This window comes from Megalopta genalis, chromosome 1 (assembly GCF_051020955.1).
Source record: "Megalopta genalis isolate 19385.01 chromosome 1, iyMegGena1_principal, whole genome shotgun sequence".
NCBI lineage: Eukaryota > Metazoa > Arthropoda > Insecta > Hymenoptera > Halictidae > Megalopta > Megalopta genalis.
Window position 1 is genome coordinate 1,673,385 of NC_135013.1, and position 18,922 is coordinate 1,692,306.

Genomic DNA, 18,922 nt, shown 5'->3' on the forward strand with positions numbered 1-18,922 from the left:
AAGTAATTTCTCGGCAGGCGAAGAATTTAACCGTGCCACGCTATTTCACCCCGCTTTCGAAAGCCTAATTATTTTCACGCGAAAGGATAACAAGATTATAGGTAAACAAATAAAATGAGCGTGTCCGGAACGCGTTGTATTCCAGCGGTAGCCAAACGCAGTCCTTGAAAGATCGAGCGTATTTTGTAAAAAGCGTGCAACCGGTAAATGAATCGCGTTGACGTATGTTTTAGTATATTTTTGCATGAACAACTATAGAGAATAGACACGAATTTCCATTTCCACGTAATCATTGTCATCAGAATGGATTGCCATTGTTCATGATCCTCGTGTAAAAGATGAACGTCGATTATTATCTAAAAAGGAAACGCGTGTTACGCGCCGCGTTGCACTTGACGCATGCATGCCGCGTACGTGGTACACTTTTTCCTTTCCTCTCTCTCCCTCTCTCTCTCTCGAAAATCAGCGATCCCGCGCAGTTCGCGAGGTCAAGTACGAAATTATCGCCAGCAGACGTTGTTGCGACTGTCCCTGCGATTCATCGGAATCTATCGGACGTTGCCGTGAGTCGCGTGATTTCGATCGTACGACCGTAGAGAGAGGGGGGAGGCAAGAGGAAGAGAGGGAAAGAGAGAGAGAGAGATCGTAATGACGAGACGTTATGTTATATAAAGATAACGAGATAGTACAACGCTTACAAAATGGTCCGATACCGCACGCGAACAAACATCGCCGAACAGAACTGGTATTCATTGCCACGATTCGGTATGTAACGATATATGTAACGATATACAGGGTATCCCAAAAAAGTCACGCAATCCGAAAGTGGCGGGTCCCTCAGGCCATTTGTAGCAACTTTTTCCTTTGCAAAAATTTTCTCCGAGGCACCGTTAACGAGTTATTAACGAAAAACAGTGACCAATGAGAGGCGAGCTCATTTCGTGCGCTGGTTGGCTGGGCCGCCTCTCATCAGCCGTACTCGATTCTTATTGGTCACTGTTTTTCGTTAATAACTCGTTAACGGTGCCTCGGAGAACATTTTCGTAAAGAAAGAAGTTGCTTCAAATGATTCGAGGAACTCGCCTTTTTGGGACACCCTGTAGTTACATAGTACGGTAAAGCACCGCGGTAATATACACACATAGTAAAAAACTATGCGTCGAAGGTGTTAGTAAATAATATTTGAGGATCAATGATAGTGACAGTATACGACGATTTTTTATCAGAGCAACGATTACTTCATCTAAAAATAACGCTGAAATATAAATGCCAAAATACCATGCATAAATACCGAAATATAAACGCTTTTCGAATCAGTGTTCACAGCTGCCATTACCAGCTGTCACAGTTACTTATTTTATGACTCAACGTTTGTATAAGCTTCCGAATTTCAAAAGTCAATAACTGTATTAAAACTACGATTTCTGTTACTTGCATAGTCATAAATATAATATAAATAATATAAATATATAATATAATATAAATATTGAACACATAAAAATTATGAGATTCATTTTTAGAAGATTACGATATTTTTATAAAATACCACAGTATTTTATATTTGCATTTTACAGACTCGGTTGAATTAACCGTTAAATTATTCCAGGATAAATCTTTATGAATGTAGTTATTACATGAATAAAAAAAGGAAGTAATTATTTTCTACCAAGATATAGCATCAAGATAGCATTATTATTATTATGTCTATTTTTACTCGCGAATGTACATTCGTCTATTTTCACTTCTGAATGCAAGTTTGCCTATTTTTATCTGCGAGTGTACATTTCTCATATCTTGTTTTCTCTGTGAATTTACAATTTTTAACTCTGTTCATCGATCGTCGTACATTTCTCTGCTTTCGTTTGTCCAAAACAAGCCCGTACCAGGATATTATATAAATTACGTTTCATCGAAGATGAGCGTAGGTCGAATCGCGTAAGCAGCGAACGTAAGTTGATATCGGATCGTTGACTTAACATCAAACATTGTCGCGATGCACGTGCAATGGAAATTAATGCAAACAAGTAGAAGATACATTCGCGATCGATGGGAGAAAGTTCGAGTTACACTTTAACGAAGCAAAATGCTTGATTACGGTACTTCAACATGATCAAACGATTTTAGCTGTTCTATTGTAAGAAATCAACAATAAGAATAATTGTTGAACAATTCTTTCGCGAGCGTATAGTCGAATGCCACGAAACGCGTCATACCATTGTAATAATGTTAAAAGATAAGACTAATTAATAACAATTACTACGTTATTGTATCACTAATCTGTCGACTTAATAATTCGCGTCATAACATTGTAATAATATTAAAAAAGCAAGAATAATTAATAACAATTACATGCTATGTTATTGTATCGCTAATCGGCCGACTTAATACTTCTTTCGCGAGGGTATAGTCTAATGCCATAAAATGCGTCATACCATTGTAATAATATTAAAAAAACAAGAATAATTAATAACAATTACTATATTATTGTATCGCTAATCTGTCGACTTAATAATTTTTTATAGTCGAATGCAACGAAACGCGTCATACCATTGTAATAATAAAGAATAGACTAATTAAAAGATTTAATTAAAGATAAGACTAATTAATAACAATTACTACGTTATTGTATCGCTACTCTGTCGACTGAATAATTCTTTCGCGAGCGTATAGTCTAATGGCACAAAATGCGTCATACCATTGTAATAATATTAATAAACAAGAATAATTAATAACAATTACTACATTATTGTATCGCTAATCTACCGACTTAATAATTCTTTCGCGAGCGTATAGTCTAATGTCACAAAATGCATCATACCATTGTAATAATATTAAATATTTTTCGCTCGATTCGTGCAGCAAATCGAAGATATTTTTCCATCGCGTCGAGCAATTTGATAATATAATAACACGCGCGTTGCCGTCTGTATTGTAATTAATTTCCAACGCGACGAGCGCGTTTCTAGAAACCTAGGCCGGCGGCCACGTGACGTAACGTCGTCGATCGGACCACGTGGACCTGACCAATCGACGCGACCACGACGACAATGTGCCGAATTTTCGACGAATCATCGGCCGATCGTACGATGCGTAGACGTAGACGCGCGAGCGACCGTGAACGAGCGTCTCATATTTTCGTCCAGCAAACGGAACGGAATTCTGCTAAAAACTTTACGCTTTTTTCCCCCGTTGTTCCGTTACGCGGAGATTATGGTGCCCTGTTCTAAAATTAAAGCGACTCATGGCCGAGTTCAGAAAATCTTATTTCTTATTTGCAAGTGAAATGTTATTTTTTACTTGGAAAAACTAAAACTAAAACTAAAATTAAAGCGACGCACTGCCGAGTTCAGAAAATCTTATTTGAAATAATGAATAACAATGCGCAAATTAATGTTTCATTTGCAAACGATAATTAAATATTCCATTTTACTGAGAAATCGTACGAATAATTCCACAAGTTTTCTTATTTGCAAGTGAAATGTTATATTTTACTTGGATATTAGGAAAAGACGAATAACGAATAATGTTTGCTTCTCTCTCTCGTCTGTTGTACGTTATGCAATGGATAATTCGTACACTAGTTTCGCAAATAAAATGCAATTTTACAATTTTCCAAATTTACGTGAAAAGCAAATAACGAGCAATTCTTGTATTGCTTTTTGCATTCATCGTGCGCTGTTCGTTTCGAAGAAAACACTGCGATGATATTGTTCATTAACTTTATCCGCGAGTGAACCACAATTTTTAATAATTTTTTTAATTAATTTAATTGTTTAAAACTCAGAATTTTCTTGCTCTATTTTCAACTTATTGGAACTGTATCGAAGAAGAAAGTACGATCTTCGTTCGACCTTTCTTTTCTGTAAGTCGACGCAAACGATTCCAATTTTGCCTAAAACAACATACAATTCGATTGGCAAATTATTTGTCCTTACCAGTAGAACGCGATCTTGTCGCCGTTCCCGGTCTTCACGTTCTTGTCGAGCAGATTGAAACTGATATTCGTCGAGGCGCCCTCCATCCATTTCACGAAGATCTCACCCTTGCTCAGGTGGAAGTTGTACGAGAAGAACTTCTCGTCGATCGCCGGCGTCTCCCAATAAAATTGTTTCGCTATCTCGCCCCAGAACTGCGCCGGATCCTTTATGGATCTGAAACGAGTACAAGCGCGTGCGTTCAACGACTAGTTACTGACACACACACACACACACACACACACGCGCGCGCGCGCATTGAGCATCATTTTTCATTACAATTTTTATACTATTTTCATTATACTAATTTCATTATACAGCGTGTCCAAAAAATGTCTCGCAATTCGAAAGTGGCGGGTTCCTCAGGTCATTTGAAGCAACTTTTTCCTTTACAAAAATTTTCTCCGAGGCACCGTTAACAAGTTATTAACGAAAAACAGTGACCAATGAAAGGCGAGCTCGGCTGGCGCGAGGCGACCGAGCCAATGAGCGGAACTCGGCTTCGTACGCTCGTTGGCTGGGCCGCTTCGCGTCAACCGTACTCGATTCTTATTGGTCACTGTTTTTGTTAATAACGGTGCCTCGGAGAAAATTTTTGTAAAGGAAGAAGCTGCTTCAAATGATCTGAGGAACCCGCCATTTCCGGTTTGCGAGACATTTTTGGGACACCCTGTATATATATATATATATAATCTATATTATAAAAGATATACATAATTGTGTCTTATTATTATTTGTGAGTTGTTCTATTAATTATTGATTAAATGCGCTCTCTAATATTGTACGATTTTATTAAAGGTTTTATAATTTTTTTTTTTTTTTTTAGATAGTAATAAGAGTTAAGGAGATATGTCCACATACTTTTGAGCGGCAGTGTACGTACATATACATATGTACAAAGTTCAGGTGAACGAGATAGGCAGAGAGTGTATCTTGTCGCAACCGGGTTGGTAGATCGATAACATTGTTCTATTTCCATGTTGCACGCCTATGGTATTACAGATTCCCAAGATAACAAGACCGAAACTTTTGTACCTTGATTTTATAGAAAACGGTAACCAAAGAAATGACGATCCCACTAGATTATGCGAGTTTATTTATGACTTCCATCGTGCTTTTCTCTAAAATTCATTCAGTTATTTTCTCTGAAAAATTTTTCACACATAACTCTGGATAAATAACCGAAGAACTGAACATTCCACTAAAGCTTGTGTGTATCATTTGCAATGTTCACCGTTTCTAACGATCTACCACAAAAAATTGCAAACAGCTGATTCGAAGCTTGCAGAACATTGTATTAATATCCTATAACCACGTCTGAGAGACGTGGTCAGATAATCGGACCAGAAATGACTATCATATCTGAGAAACGTGGTAAAAAAAATCGGGCGAAAAATGACTATCACATCTGAGAGACGTGGTAAAAAAATCGGGCCAGAAATGAGAGCCGCGGTGCGTTAGTCGGGCCAAATATAAACATAACTAGTTAGGCTCGTGTTACACTAGTGGATACGTGTTTTATGGTTTTTTATTTTTCGTCATTTTTAATTGTTTAGTGAAATTTTTACACGCATATAACTTGCCGAGATCAACGAAACAATTTTTTAAACTTTCGTTGTAGGCTCAGACAAAAAAATAAAAAACTAAGAGCTATTTATTTCCTTTTATCATTCTAAGCAATAGCGACTTTTTAAAAAAGCATTCTAGTTATGGTCTAGTAAACTGGTCGCTCTATCGCTGCAAAAAAATTCAAGTCGTTTAGTCCAGTCGTAAAAAAGTTATCGCGTTTCGAAAAGTATCCGAATATTAATGGCAGTCGCTGTATTTACATTCCGTAAGAAGTTCGTGATTGGCACAATAACTTCAGACGTTCCGCGCAACCATGAAAGGGTGCTCCACGCGTGACTGATCTTGTTGTTTGCGAGACACGTTCTTGAAACTTGAATCGTAGGGCAAAGGGTTAAGAACAAAGCGCCTACTTTGCTGGATTTTATTATAAGATCAATACCTACGTTGCACATTTAATGACCCGTTGACATTAAGTAGCATTTCCGTAAGAAGCAAAAATAAGACTCCACCGCGAACAATATAAATTCCCGGTGGCCTAGATACGGAGCTTCATTTTCGAAAGCTATCCAGGCACGAGACGCGTCCCAGAATTAATGTAATACCCTGACCGATGCCCCCCACCACCCCCCGCCTGCTGCCCGCCTAAAGATTCTCCCTTATGAAATCATTAACGAGCAACGAGGGAATGCGCTTAACACGTTCGCGGACGTGAATGCCACGGCATTCGAATTTATGAGCCACATTATTATGCGTTCGATTTGTATATAGCGTTTAGTTTTCGAAATTATTAGACGCTTTAACGCTAGAACTACCAAAAATGTCAGTTGTCAAAATGACTGGTTCTCGAAATTTTTTTTTTTTTTCATTTGCATGACATTTTCGAAATGTTTCCAGAACTAATCTTGTGCATAATCTTTTCTTCGTTCGAGCGTATATTATGGCAATATTATAACAGAAATAAAATTATGATAATATTATAACAGAAATTATACGAAGTTTAAACAAGTCCGATCTTGTTGTTGTTATAGAACAATGTACGTTGTTATTCTTATTATTATTTGTATTAGTTATTAATTATACGAGCAAGATTCTCTTTAGAGTACAGAGTATAGTAATATGTACAGTGATTTAATTTAAAAATACGCAGTGTGTGTTTTCATTCTATTTTGTCTTTCAATATTTAATATAATAATATTTAATACTATATTTAATATACACGGTGTCCCAAAAATGTCTCGCAATCCGAAAGTGACGGGTTCCTCATTCGATGCAATTTTTTCCTTTACAACTGTCCTTAAAAACTGTGGCCAATAAGAATCGAGTACGGCTGGCGCGAGGCGGCCCAGCCAACCAGCGCATGAAGCACAGTTCCGCTCATTGGCTCGGTCTCGCCTCTCATTGGTCACTGTTTTTCGTTAATAACTCGTTAACAGTGACTCGGAGAAAATTTTTGTAAAGGAAGAAGCTGCTTCAAATGATCCGAGGAACCCGCCATTTCCATTTGCGAGACATTTTTGGGACGCCCTGTATATTGTATTTAATATATTATATCTAAAATAATACTGAGCGCTCGGAATAAATGCGATCGAACGGGATCAAAAATTTGGACATCGCAATTAGTTTCTGAATAAATCGACGGTCTATTTCGCAGCTGATTAAAATATTTTTACTGTCCGCGAACGTCTTAATAAACGCGCCGGACACTTAGCCCGCGACGATTTCGAAGCTCCCATTGGTCGGTTAACCTCAAGTTAACCGAAAAACCTGTTGTTTACATCGTTTGGTTACGTCGCGTTCAAGGTCGCCGTCGAAACGACCCGCACTGCAATCTCCGTACGGTGGTGTTCGGAAAAAATTGTACATCGATTTCCAATGTAAATTTTATTCAATAATTCCGTTTGCAACGTACAGTCCCTCACGGAACTGTTCCAATGGCACAGCGAGGTTGCGGGGCATGTATGTAGTCGGTTCTATGAAACAACGTGCTACGTGATCACATACTAAACGTCACGGCTCATCGCGTGATTTATGAAACTCCAATGAAACGCCTGAAACGTTTCAATTCGCTAAATTCTATCGTTTCAATAAAGCATTTTCGGACACAAGTTTATTTCAACATTTTTTCATCCGTTTGATCTGACAATCAGTCCTAAACTTCCTGTATATTTGTTATGCGCCAATCGATGTGGTTGGTTGGTTCAGAAGTTGATAATAACTTTATTTATCAATCAGATAAACTCCTCGTTTTTTAAATCCGACGTATTTTATTTTATATTTTTATTTTTATTTTGTCCAGTTACGAATTCTGTTCCGAATAGCCATAAACGCGAGACACCGTGGACACGAGAAACGACATAACCGCGAAGATAACTCTTCGATGACCAGCTAATTCGCCTAACCGCTGTTCCATTGACACTCAAGAGTGATCGAACTCCCGAAACTGTGCAAGTCGCCACGGCGATGATTTGCTTTAATTTAGTTTAATTTAATTCAATTTTATATAATTTAATATAATATTTTATACAATTTAATTTCATTCAATTCAAAATATAATCTAATTTAATTTAATTTTATATAATTTAATCTAATTCAATTCAATATAACCTAATTTAATTTAATTCATATATACCGTTAAAAGACGATTTTTACAACGAAGAGCTAAAAGCAAATATTAATATAACACAGAACGTGCGAATCAGCAGTTTAGGTGAACAGTTCGTGCGAACTCGTTTCGAATCTCGTCAATAGGAAGTCGCGCAACAATCGAACGCGAGCGTACGTATCCAAGTAGGTTCTCTATGAAAATTATTGATTGGCGAGGCTCGAGCGCGGAGCCACAGTTTCCGCGGCATCGGGGGTAAGCGATCAGCTGATGCGAAACACGGGCGATCGGCGGACGCCACGGAAGAGGACAGACGGAGGAAACAGGAAGAGCCTGCGCGCGACGATGGAACGCCGAAACAAGCCGAAACCCCGATGGAACTGTGACGACTCGACTGCGGGTCTTTATGCGAAGCAAAAATGTTCCGCAAACTGTTGCAAGAGTCCGGGAACCGCGTGAACGTTTATTTACGTTTCGTACGATTTGTCGAGTTACAACAGTGTCGGTGATCTCGTCGCGTTTCCTCTAATTCGCGAACGCATAAAAATCCGCATTTTAGGGACGATCGTGTGACACACTCACTTCTCGTGCATCTTCTTGTAACGATTGAAGCTGTCGCAGTGGGAGTTCTTCGAGAGCTCGGTGTTCGGATAGTAGATGTCGTTCACCATTTTCGCGGAGTTCTCGCAGCCGGAACGATCCTTGAACGTAGTAGCCGCGGCGTTTTCGGCGGAAGGCTCTCTCTCTCGAGGGGAGACGATCAATAAAACGAGCGGAGTCGGACGCGGAGTCGGACGCGGAGTCGAACGACGGAGGCTTTGCGCGTTTGCTCGCCGCCGCGAGTCGTTCGGTTCTGGCCGGGTTTCACCTCTGTCGGGCGAACGAACGCGCGAGGACGAGGACGGAACACGATGAGATCTAGGTTGCACGGACGAGCCACCGATTCGCTGTTCGAAGCCGCGCGCGCCTTCGCTCTTCTCCGTGTTACGACTCGGCTGATAAAGCGTGACTGAAGCGCAGACGGCGGTCGGCGTGGCGTCGTTAGCGTCGCTCGTCGCCGTCGTCCCGGAACGCGACGACGCCGGCGTCGCCGTCGGTGGAGAAGTCGCCGCGCGCCGTCAGGGGCGCACTGTTCGCTTAGCCGGCCCGCCGCTACGCTTATGTACCAGCGAGTCCCATTTATGTTCGCACGCTTTTTAAAACGCAATAACTTCTTTGATATTGGAGCTAACGATTTGATTTTTTTTTTTGGGTGATAGAAGGACTGGTATGCTAGACAATGATTGAAACACTTTGTTACAATTTTGCTATTACTTGGAACGACAAAACGAAATAGGAATAACCTAAAATTTTTAAAAATAACCTAGCGAGATCTGCAAAACATATTTCTTAAATTTTCTTATTTTCTTAATCTTTTAAAGTTAATTAATTCTTTTCATTTAAAAAAATTTTTTTACTTTCCTTTGTCGTTCCAAACAATAGCAAAATTTTAAAAAAGCATCTTAGTTATGGTCTAGTAGACTGATCCCACTATCGTTTATTTAAAATATTAACGGGAGTCACTGTATATCCTGAACAGGTAGTAACTCTGACAAGACGGTGACCGGGTCAATTTTGACTCGGAATATTTAAATCATTCACTGAATTTCACAATGTTCGACAATTAAATGAAATAAATTGTTATTGCACTAGGAACAACAAAAAGACAAATAAGTCCACCAGAAATATCTTCAAAAATACGTCTTGTTAACTCGTAATTGTTATAAACATTTATAAATTTTGTTACATATTCGAAAGAAATTCTAAAAATTGACATTCTATAAATCCTCGTTGCATACATATTGTCAAAATTCTTATTGCCGGTTTTGCAAGATATTAAATATTTACTGAAAAACGAGCTTTTTCAAAACTTCGCTGCTTTTTCTCCCGCCAGGCGTGTAAGCGAAGGTCGATCTGTGACCCGCGCAAAATGTGTTAACTCTGAACCCCGTGCGCCGCGTGCGACACCACGCTTGCTTGCGACACACGTTTTATCGAGTCCCGTCGCAAGAACTCTTTGGGAATCCCGTTTGGAGTATACGAGACTGACCTTCGCGTTTCGATAAATGCGTAGGGTAGCCTCGTGCTTCACCACCGATATCGCGATATTCTCGTTGCGAACGCCTCTTTTCGGGCGGCCACGCACTCACGCGCAAGTGGAACTTGTAAACACAGTATTTTCGACTGTCTGAACCTGTCGTGACCTGATGTTAACGCATCGCTTCGATTCCAATCATCTCGGCATTTTTACTGTGCTGTTTAATCGTGTGTTTTCGTTTCTTTTTCAATGAAAAAGTGGAACAGATTTTTTAACGATCGATATCAATTTTATTCGATCATGTATACACGTCGAAGAACTAAATTGCATTAGTTCATTTATTTAGAGTAATTCGTTTTATCGACACATCATTTATTTTATTTATATATTGTAATTCGTTTTATTTACATCACTTATTTTATTTATTTATCAAAATTCGTTTTATTTACATCTATTATTTTATTTATATATTGTAACTCGTTTTATTTACATCAATTATTTTATTTATATATTGTAATTCGTCTTATTTACATCAATTATTTTATTTATTTATCATAATTTTGTTTATATACTGTAATCGGTTATAATTAAATGAATGAAAAAACTACAGACGCGGATAACGAATAAATATGGATAAATTACGAGAGCGAAACATGATTTTAATTTCTTATTGCTTTCCAAATGTAATTAAATGGGAAATATGTATATGGTTTAACAACAATTCGATCTTTTACTATATCGAAATCGAATTTCACGTAATACATAATATTATTTTCTTACGATCGTTTCTAATTGCATTTATGTTTACCAACAATTCGATATGATTCCAGCGTATATTTAACTTCGCTATCGTTGTCAAAGTCCTCTTATCGTCACACCCGAAGCTACGAGCTCTGAATCTATTTTTTACAGTGACGATTAGGTGATTACTTACGATATCATTTTAGTTAACTACTCTAAATATATTTATCATTTCATCATGGATCTGACCTTATCGTCTAAACCATATTTTTGATCCCCTGTCCATTTACATTCTTTATATAGTCCAGTTAACTTAAATAAAACCTTTAAAAAAACATAACAATTAAACACATTAATATTAATATTTAATTTAAATTTAAATTTTAATTAAAATAAGTTAACGTTTAGCACGTAAATATCGATGGAGAATGAAAATTTCTCAAGCCTCATTTCTCAGTTAGGCTTTTATTGATTTTTAATTGAAATCGGCGAGAGAATCGAATTGAAAGAAAAACTTTTATTGTCCTCGCGTCGCGCAATTACCTTGATACGGCCCTGGCTCCGAGACGCGGGAACAAGTAAAAGTTCAAATAATTGGTGTACGCGCAGAGAGCACAAAGTGTAAGGACAAAGCGAACGGATATGTAGTGGAATAATTGCAAGAACGCTTGAACAAAGCTAACAGCGTGGTAATTTTTGCATGAATTGATGTCGAATAGGTTTAGATATTTATAAGTGGCATAATTTAATACACTAGCGTTTCTGTTTTTTTTTTTTTTATAAAGTTCATCGTGAATCGAGAAGAAAAATTAATAATAAAAATGTATATAATTAGAGCTGCGATATGTTGACACGTTGGACAAATGCTAGATGCCTATGTACCTATGCACATATACATATATGCAATATCATTATGTATACATAGAATGTTCCAGAATTTCTCGAACTCGAAAACACCGAGCCGAATGAATTGCCGAAAATCGAATCATCGGCAAAGATTTTGTTGTTTCGTCTGAAGATTATTTAATTCTGCCAGTCATTTATGCAAATGGATATTTAGAAATGCAAACACACGAGGCAGCGTATAATTTCGTTGCCTATATGAATAATACTAACTATTTATCGGCGACATTGTCGGAGATTCCTCGTGCTGTTGTTATTACAGCAGCAGGCAATGGAAAAATAAAGAGGATTGTTTACTACTCTAACGTAAGAGATAAATAGTAAGTTGTACGAATAGATTAACTTTTATCATTTTATCACGCACAATTTCGGAATTGTAAACAAGATTGATGTAACATCCTAACGATGTAAGCATCGTTAAAAATATTCCAAAAATGTTTCGTAAGTATCATAATGTAATTGAATTATGTCTGGGCTATAATTAGCATGGTTAATATTGATACACGCTGTTGCCATATAGTAATCGACAATAGCGTTGAGCGAGACGGAACTATAAATAATGCTGTTTCCCCTGATCTTCGCTTGCAACGTAACAATAATAGATTTTCAATTGGTTCATATCCTCATATTTATATTCCAGGTAATTTTATTAATTGTCGTGCAGACGCAAAGAAGCATTTTTTCTTTTTACATGGAACAGTGAAATGTTTATCACAGCTGTGTTTCTGAGAACGAGATACATTGAAAAAAATTTATGATCCTTCAAAGTATTTCAAGACTTTCGATATTACATACCTATGCTGGACTCTCGTTATTTGCGCTATTCCTATTCATACTCCTCGACGACTTTGCTATTAGCGATGAACTTAAAATATCTTGCCCAAGAATGCATAATAGAGACGCCGGAGAAGGTGAGGTTATGCTGCACAACTGAATTTTATCGCGGCGATCGATCTTAATACGTCTCAAAAACATCGCGATAACGTCGAAGAAATGCTTTCAATAATTCTCGCCATGCATTGTTTAGGAAACATTCGAAGGAACTGCGACACTTGTTTTAATTCCAGGCTCTCGATACTCGATGAAACTGACGTTGCAGTTCGAACGTGAAATCTGTTTTACCGACGAAGAAAACAAACGAGTATTCAGTTGAAAAATAAAATGTGCCGTAAATGTTATCGCATGTTTAACGCTGTTAACACATTGTGAAATGCTAATTTCACATTCTTGCGTTTCTGCTGTACGCCAGAAACACGAATACACTTGAAAAAAGTCGACACGGTGATTACGAAACAGCGTTCCCAGCGGTGAAAACAATATTTACGTATTCTTCCAGGAAATGCGATTCGAGGTTTTCAAAGTCGCCCCCTTGTTACATCGACGCGTCCACGTGACGACGAGCGACGGTGTTCTTGAACGTACAACAATTACCGTTGGTGAACGGATCGTAGCGGTAGAGAAAGAACTGGCCGATCCAAGGATTGATCGTAATCGTAATATGTATCACAATGAATGACTTACTCGATCACGGCCAACAACGTCGCGCGTATAAACTATTATTAGAAATATTATTAGAATATACAGGGTGTCCCAAAAATGTCTCGCAATCCGGAAATGGCGGGTTCCTCGGATCATTTGAAGCAACTTCTTCCTTTACAAAAATTTTCTCCGAGGCATCGTTAACGAGTTATTAACGAAATACAGTGACCAATAAGAATCGAGTACGGCTGACGCGAGACGGCTCAGCCAACCAACGTACGAAGCCCAATTCCGCGCATTGACTCGGTCGCCTTGCGCCAGCCGAGCTCGCCTCTCATTGGCCACTGTTTTTCGTTAATAACTCGTTAACGGTGCCTCGGAAAAAATTTTTGTAGAGGAAAAAGTTGCTTCAAATGACCCGAGGAACCCGCCACTTTCAGATTGCGAGACATTTTTGGGACACTCTGTGTAATATATTCTATATAATATTATGTAAGATAGAATAGAGAATAGAATAGAATAGAATATAGAATATATAATATTATATATAATATATAATAATATATAATGTTATTAGAATTAGAAACACGTTCGAGTAAAAACAATTACCTTCCAAAGTAGGGAATCTTCCAATATTTGGTTATATTTACAAAAAATCTTTTGGAACCAAACTGAAGTAAAATTTTAATATGAGAAATTTAATATAGGAATTTACTATCATTACCTGGGAATTTTTCATTTGCACGCGAACTCGAACAAACAGGTGCTGCATGTAGGTCGTAGATGGATTTTGGTTTGGTAATTCGATGTCTGCCGACTACGAGTGAAAATCGAGGCCACAGACGGTGTATTGTCATTGATGATTCTCGCTGTTTCATGAAAAAACAAGATTTATGGCTTCGTATTAAAGATTTAATTTGCATTTCAAAATCAATGTCTCTGTCTCAAGGAAAAGCGATACTGACTGTATAATTGTTATCGCGTCGTTGCGTTAAACGTTATGAAAATTCATTAATGTTTACGTATCGCGTCGAATTATGAAATGTGAACTTGCGGGACTGTGTCATAAACAAGTTGCGTTCGTGGTCATAAAATATAATATCATCCCTCGTTTGTTCGAGGGCATAAAAGAATCCTGGTTTGTTCGCTCTGCTTCCAGAATAAAAAAAATTGTAAGGGTATTGTCGTTGAACCCCTTTCTTTAGCATAATTTTTTCTTTTTTAACAATGTTTGGTTATTCGCAATAAACCAGGGGTCACAGTATTGGTCAGAATAATTTATTGCTTCGATATTGTATGAAAAACTCAGTTATTTCGTTAAATGTTCAAATCATGAGAAAATACTATTTACTACTTACACTTGGATTCATGTATAGAAAATAAATTCTATTCGAATAAATATTTCTTGCAAATATTTCTGAACGCATGTGTATATGTTTACACGTATTTCTTGTGTACATGGTACTATAAAAAGCTAAAGGACAAAAACCTCTTATTTGCAGTACCATTAGTTGCAATACCATTATTCTAAATACTGTTCTATGAAATATTACTATTTGATAAAATATTATTTTCCTATATTTTAATGAAACGCTTACTTTACAATACTATTTCCATATGTAACTACACACATGAGAATGTAAAAATATTTAAATTCTATTTACTATTTCTCCCCAGCCCTGAAAAAACCAAATGGCAACGCTAGAAAACATAATTAAATTGCCTTTAGAGATTTTGATTATTTACCACGATAATTAATTATGTGTTGCGGTGATGTTATCTGTTTTTCTGACACGGTATCGACGCAGAAGACTGTCCTAAACAATTCTATTCTCTTGGTTAATTGTTTTTTGCCCTAATTATGCCATAATTAGTGTTTATCGGTAGTCCTGCATTGAGCAGATGTAAGCGAGCACGGCGCCTCTCGCGGCGAAAAACTGAAGCTCCGTTCGAGATATACTTACAGCGTCAAATTATCCACAGTCGATCTTGTCTAACAGTTTGGCGCTGTACGGACATCGTGCGGAGCTTCGGGATTTCGTCGTAAGTGGCGCCACGATCGCTGAATTCGAAACGATTAAATCGAATGTAATAAATAAGCGTGCGCTATTTATATATATATATATTTTTTTTTTTTTGGAGCAAATAATCATTTTTAACACGGTTTAGAACTGTATTGATAATTATCATATTCGAAACAAACAGAAGAAATTACAATTACATAAAGAGAATGCCCAAACAGTTACATTATACTGATTAATTATTAGGCTGCGGATTTTTATGTAAAACGAAGATTGCCTGCATCGATTATAAGACACAGAAGCCACGGAAACATTGATTTCTTTTCTCAATAATTTTAATAAGTTGCAAATAATATTATAATATTACTAAATTCTCTAAATTCTTGAACAAATAAATAAAATCGGCGGCCTATTAATTACTGTTTTAAAACAATACACGACCAATTATTAAATTCTCTAAATTCTTGAACGAATAAATAAAATCGGCGGCCTATTAATTACTGGTTTAAAACAATACTCGACCGATTAATAAATTCCCTAAATTCTTGAACAAATAAATAAAAAAAAATCGACGGCCTATTAATTACTGTCTTAAAACAATATACGACCGATTAATAAATTCTCTAAATTCTTGAACATATAAATAAAAAATCGGCGGCCTATTAATTACTGTCTTAAAACAATACACGACCGATTAATAAATTCTCTAAATTCTTGAACATATAAATAAAAAATCGGCGGCCTATTAATTACTGTTTTAAAACAATACACGACCAATTATTAAATTCTCTAAATTCTTGAACGAATAAATAAAATCGGCGGCCTATTAATTACTGGTTTAAAACAATACACGACCGATTAATAAATTCTCTAAATTCGCCAACAAATAAATAAAATCGGCGACCTATTAATTACTGTCTGAAAACAATACATGACCGATTAATAAATTCTCTAAATTCGCCAACAAATGCATAAAATCAGCGGTCTATTAATTACTGTTTTAAAAATTTGTCGTTTAATATCTTTCCTTTCTGTGACAATTGTTAAAGCAATTACCTACATAATTATTAAAGCATGCGAGCGACCATTAATATGTGGACGTGGCTGTGTTCGTTCGATAAAACCTCCGTGCGACAGACAAAAGGAAGGACAACGTTCAACGGTGTTCATCGTCCTACTTAACACAATCGCGGCACGGAAAAAGGGTATGCAGAATTCAATGAGGAAATCGCCTTAAACACTCTTTCATTAGCGCGGCAATTAATATACGCAAATTACCTTATCTGATTTAGACGGCTTGTTGGGCGAACACCCGGAGGTCTTCAATCATGGCTCGTTGTTCCTGCATTCTACGGAGAAACGTTTGCATTGTTCAAGATCGCGGATCGTTTACTTGCGAATCAGCCGGCTGAACATAACGAGAAGCACGCATTTCGGTCTTCATGCCGTAAACGATAATATTAGATCGAACGATAATTAACGCTCGTAAAGCGCGACGAACAATTATCGAATTCGGATCGTATAACAGTCGCAACATAATTGTCGGAGAACAGGTGCAACGATTGGATCTTCTAATATTAGAAAACGCTTTTAAATTAAACGTTAATTTAACGTTTACGTTAAACGTTAACGTTGGCAAATTTGAATTGACGCGCGCAATTAACTTCTGCGTGTAACATTCGAGCAAATGCGATATGCAAAACTAATGAGAAAAGGGATTTTTGTTGAATACGCAGTTTCTGTAATTTATTTTCATGAAAAGGTATGCAATTGTTGTTAAATTAAGATCTATGAATTACTATGGTCGCCATAGCATACTTTTTACTGCGCTTTTGTTTATCACTGGACTGCGGATTTTACGCGTTTATGGCAACATTAGGTGGTTGGTAAATGGAAATAGTAAAAATATTGAAAGAATTCTGAAACGTTAGTAGGAATTGTTGATAATCGATTGGAATTATTGAAGAAAGTAAGAACGTTTTGTTTAGATTCTTGCAAATATTTATTTGCACAATATTTATCGTGGACAATATTAATTATTGGAGACAATAATTGGACGATGTTTATTTCGCATGAAAATCCGCGGTTCAGTTGTTCAATATTATTGTGATTCTAAATATATTAAATACATTAGATACATTAAATATATCAAATATATTAAATATATTAAATATATCAAATATATCAAATATATCAAGTATATCAAGTATATCAAGTATATCAAGTATATCAAGTATATCAAGTATATCAAGTATATCAAGTATATCAAGTATATCAAGTATATCAAATATATCAAGTATATCAAGTATATCAAATATATCAACTATATCAATTATATCAAATATATTAAGTATATCAAGTATATCCAAATATATCCAAATATATCAAGTATATCAAGTATATCAAATATATCAAATATATCAAGTATATCAAATATATTAAATATATCAAGTATATTAAATATATCAAGTATATCAAGTATATCCAAATATATCAAATATAAAATATATTTGAAAATATAAATGTAATTGAATATAAAAATATATATAGATATATATCAAATATATGAAAATATAAATAATATATCAAATACATCAAATATATCAAATATACTGTCGTAATTCAAAATAAATTACAGCTAGAACTTGTTACCTAAAATCCACGCTCAAGCATGGTTCCAATGCGTCAACAAAATATTTTCAAGTCAACCCTCTATCCGTTCAACGAAATTTAAAAATTGCTTCGAACACCGACACAATTCTCGAAGCCTAAATTATGAATCCATACCGAGCATCAATTCGCAATAATAAACAATTCTCATTTCCGTTCGAAGAGTCCCGCTGTTCCGCATCAACGATCCGATCGCATTGCACCGAATCGTTCGCGTACAGAGTTCGATGACAGAATTTCGCGACTGAAAAGAGGAAGGCGTCGTCGATTCGCCGTCGAGCAGCGACGAGCCTCGCTTTTTTTTATCGACACGTTCGAACGGTACCTCCGAGGTCTTTAAACCGCGCGAGACGCGCAGGGTCTTGCTCGCGCGAGCACGCGAGAATTCCCATGGGCCATCTTGCATGCAAATGCGCCGCCCGTGTTTCTCGTATAATTTTTCTCTCCTTTTTCTTTTTTGTTTACACTTATCTCACGTACAGAATATTTTTACCGCCCGCGGCTGCTTGCACGGCGCGCCTATATAAAGAAGACGCGGCCGACGGATTCGCGTTAAACGCGCGTACACGGCGGCCGTGTCGCGAGGAAACCAGACAAATTAAAACCGGTGCCGTTGGTTTCTGGCTCTCGATTTCTTTCACTCGGAATCCGGCCGAGATATCGCCGTTAGAAAATCGCTCGGCGATCGTCCGCTTGTTCCGCGAAAGAAAACGTCGTCGACGGGCGGTGAACGAAAGTGGAAGAAAAGCGCGTTCGAGCCGAAAACGCGTAAAGTTCGCGACGCTATAGAGCAACGATGCGATTTGTCGGATAAAACCGGCGGAGAATTTTTGTGCAATTTAACCACGAGTTTGTAAATTAAATCCGTGGATTTAGAAGTCGACGC

The 18,922-nt window shown here is 37.0% G+C and overlaps 1 protein-coding gene and 1 long non-coding RNA gene across 3 annotated transcripts in view; one reads left to right on the forward strand and one right to left on the reverse strand.

Annotated features, from left to right (window-relative positions):
- Positions 1-12,861, reverse strand: part of AcCoAS (acetyl coenzyme A synthase) — a 35,438-nt gene extending 22,577 nt beyond the window's left edge. Inside the window, exons 1-2 of one of the 2 annotated variants that reach the window (XM_033477139.2) lie at positions 12,662-12,861; positions 3,936-4,151 (exon numbers count right to left, since the gene is read on the reverse strand). In XM_033477139.2, coding sequence (XP_033333030.1) covers positions 3,936-4,021 — 86 coding nt within the window. In that variant the 5' untranslated portion in view covers positions 4,022-4,151; positions 12,662-12,861. Of the gene's footprint in view, positions 1-3,935; positions 4,152-8,727; positions 9,163-12,661 lie in introns of those variants that run through there. The other variant, XM_033477130.2, reaches the window with a different exon arrangement.
- LOC143258773 (uncharacterized) lies at positions 9,172-14,609 on the forward strand. Its single transcript, XR_013032616.1, has 2 exons — positions 9,172-12,777; positions 12,934-14,609. It is a non-coding gene; the product is annotated as an uncharacterized LOC143258773 (long non-coding RNA).
- The last annotated feature ends 4,313 nt before the right edge of the window (positions 14,610-18,922 follow it).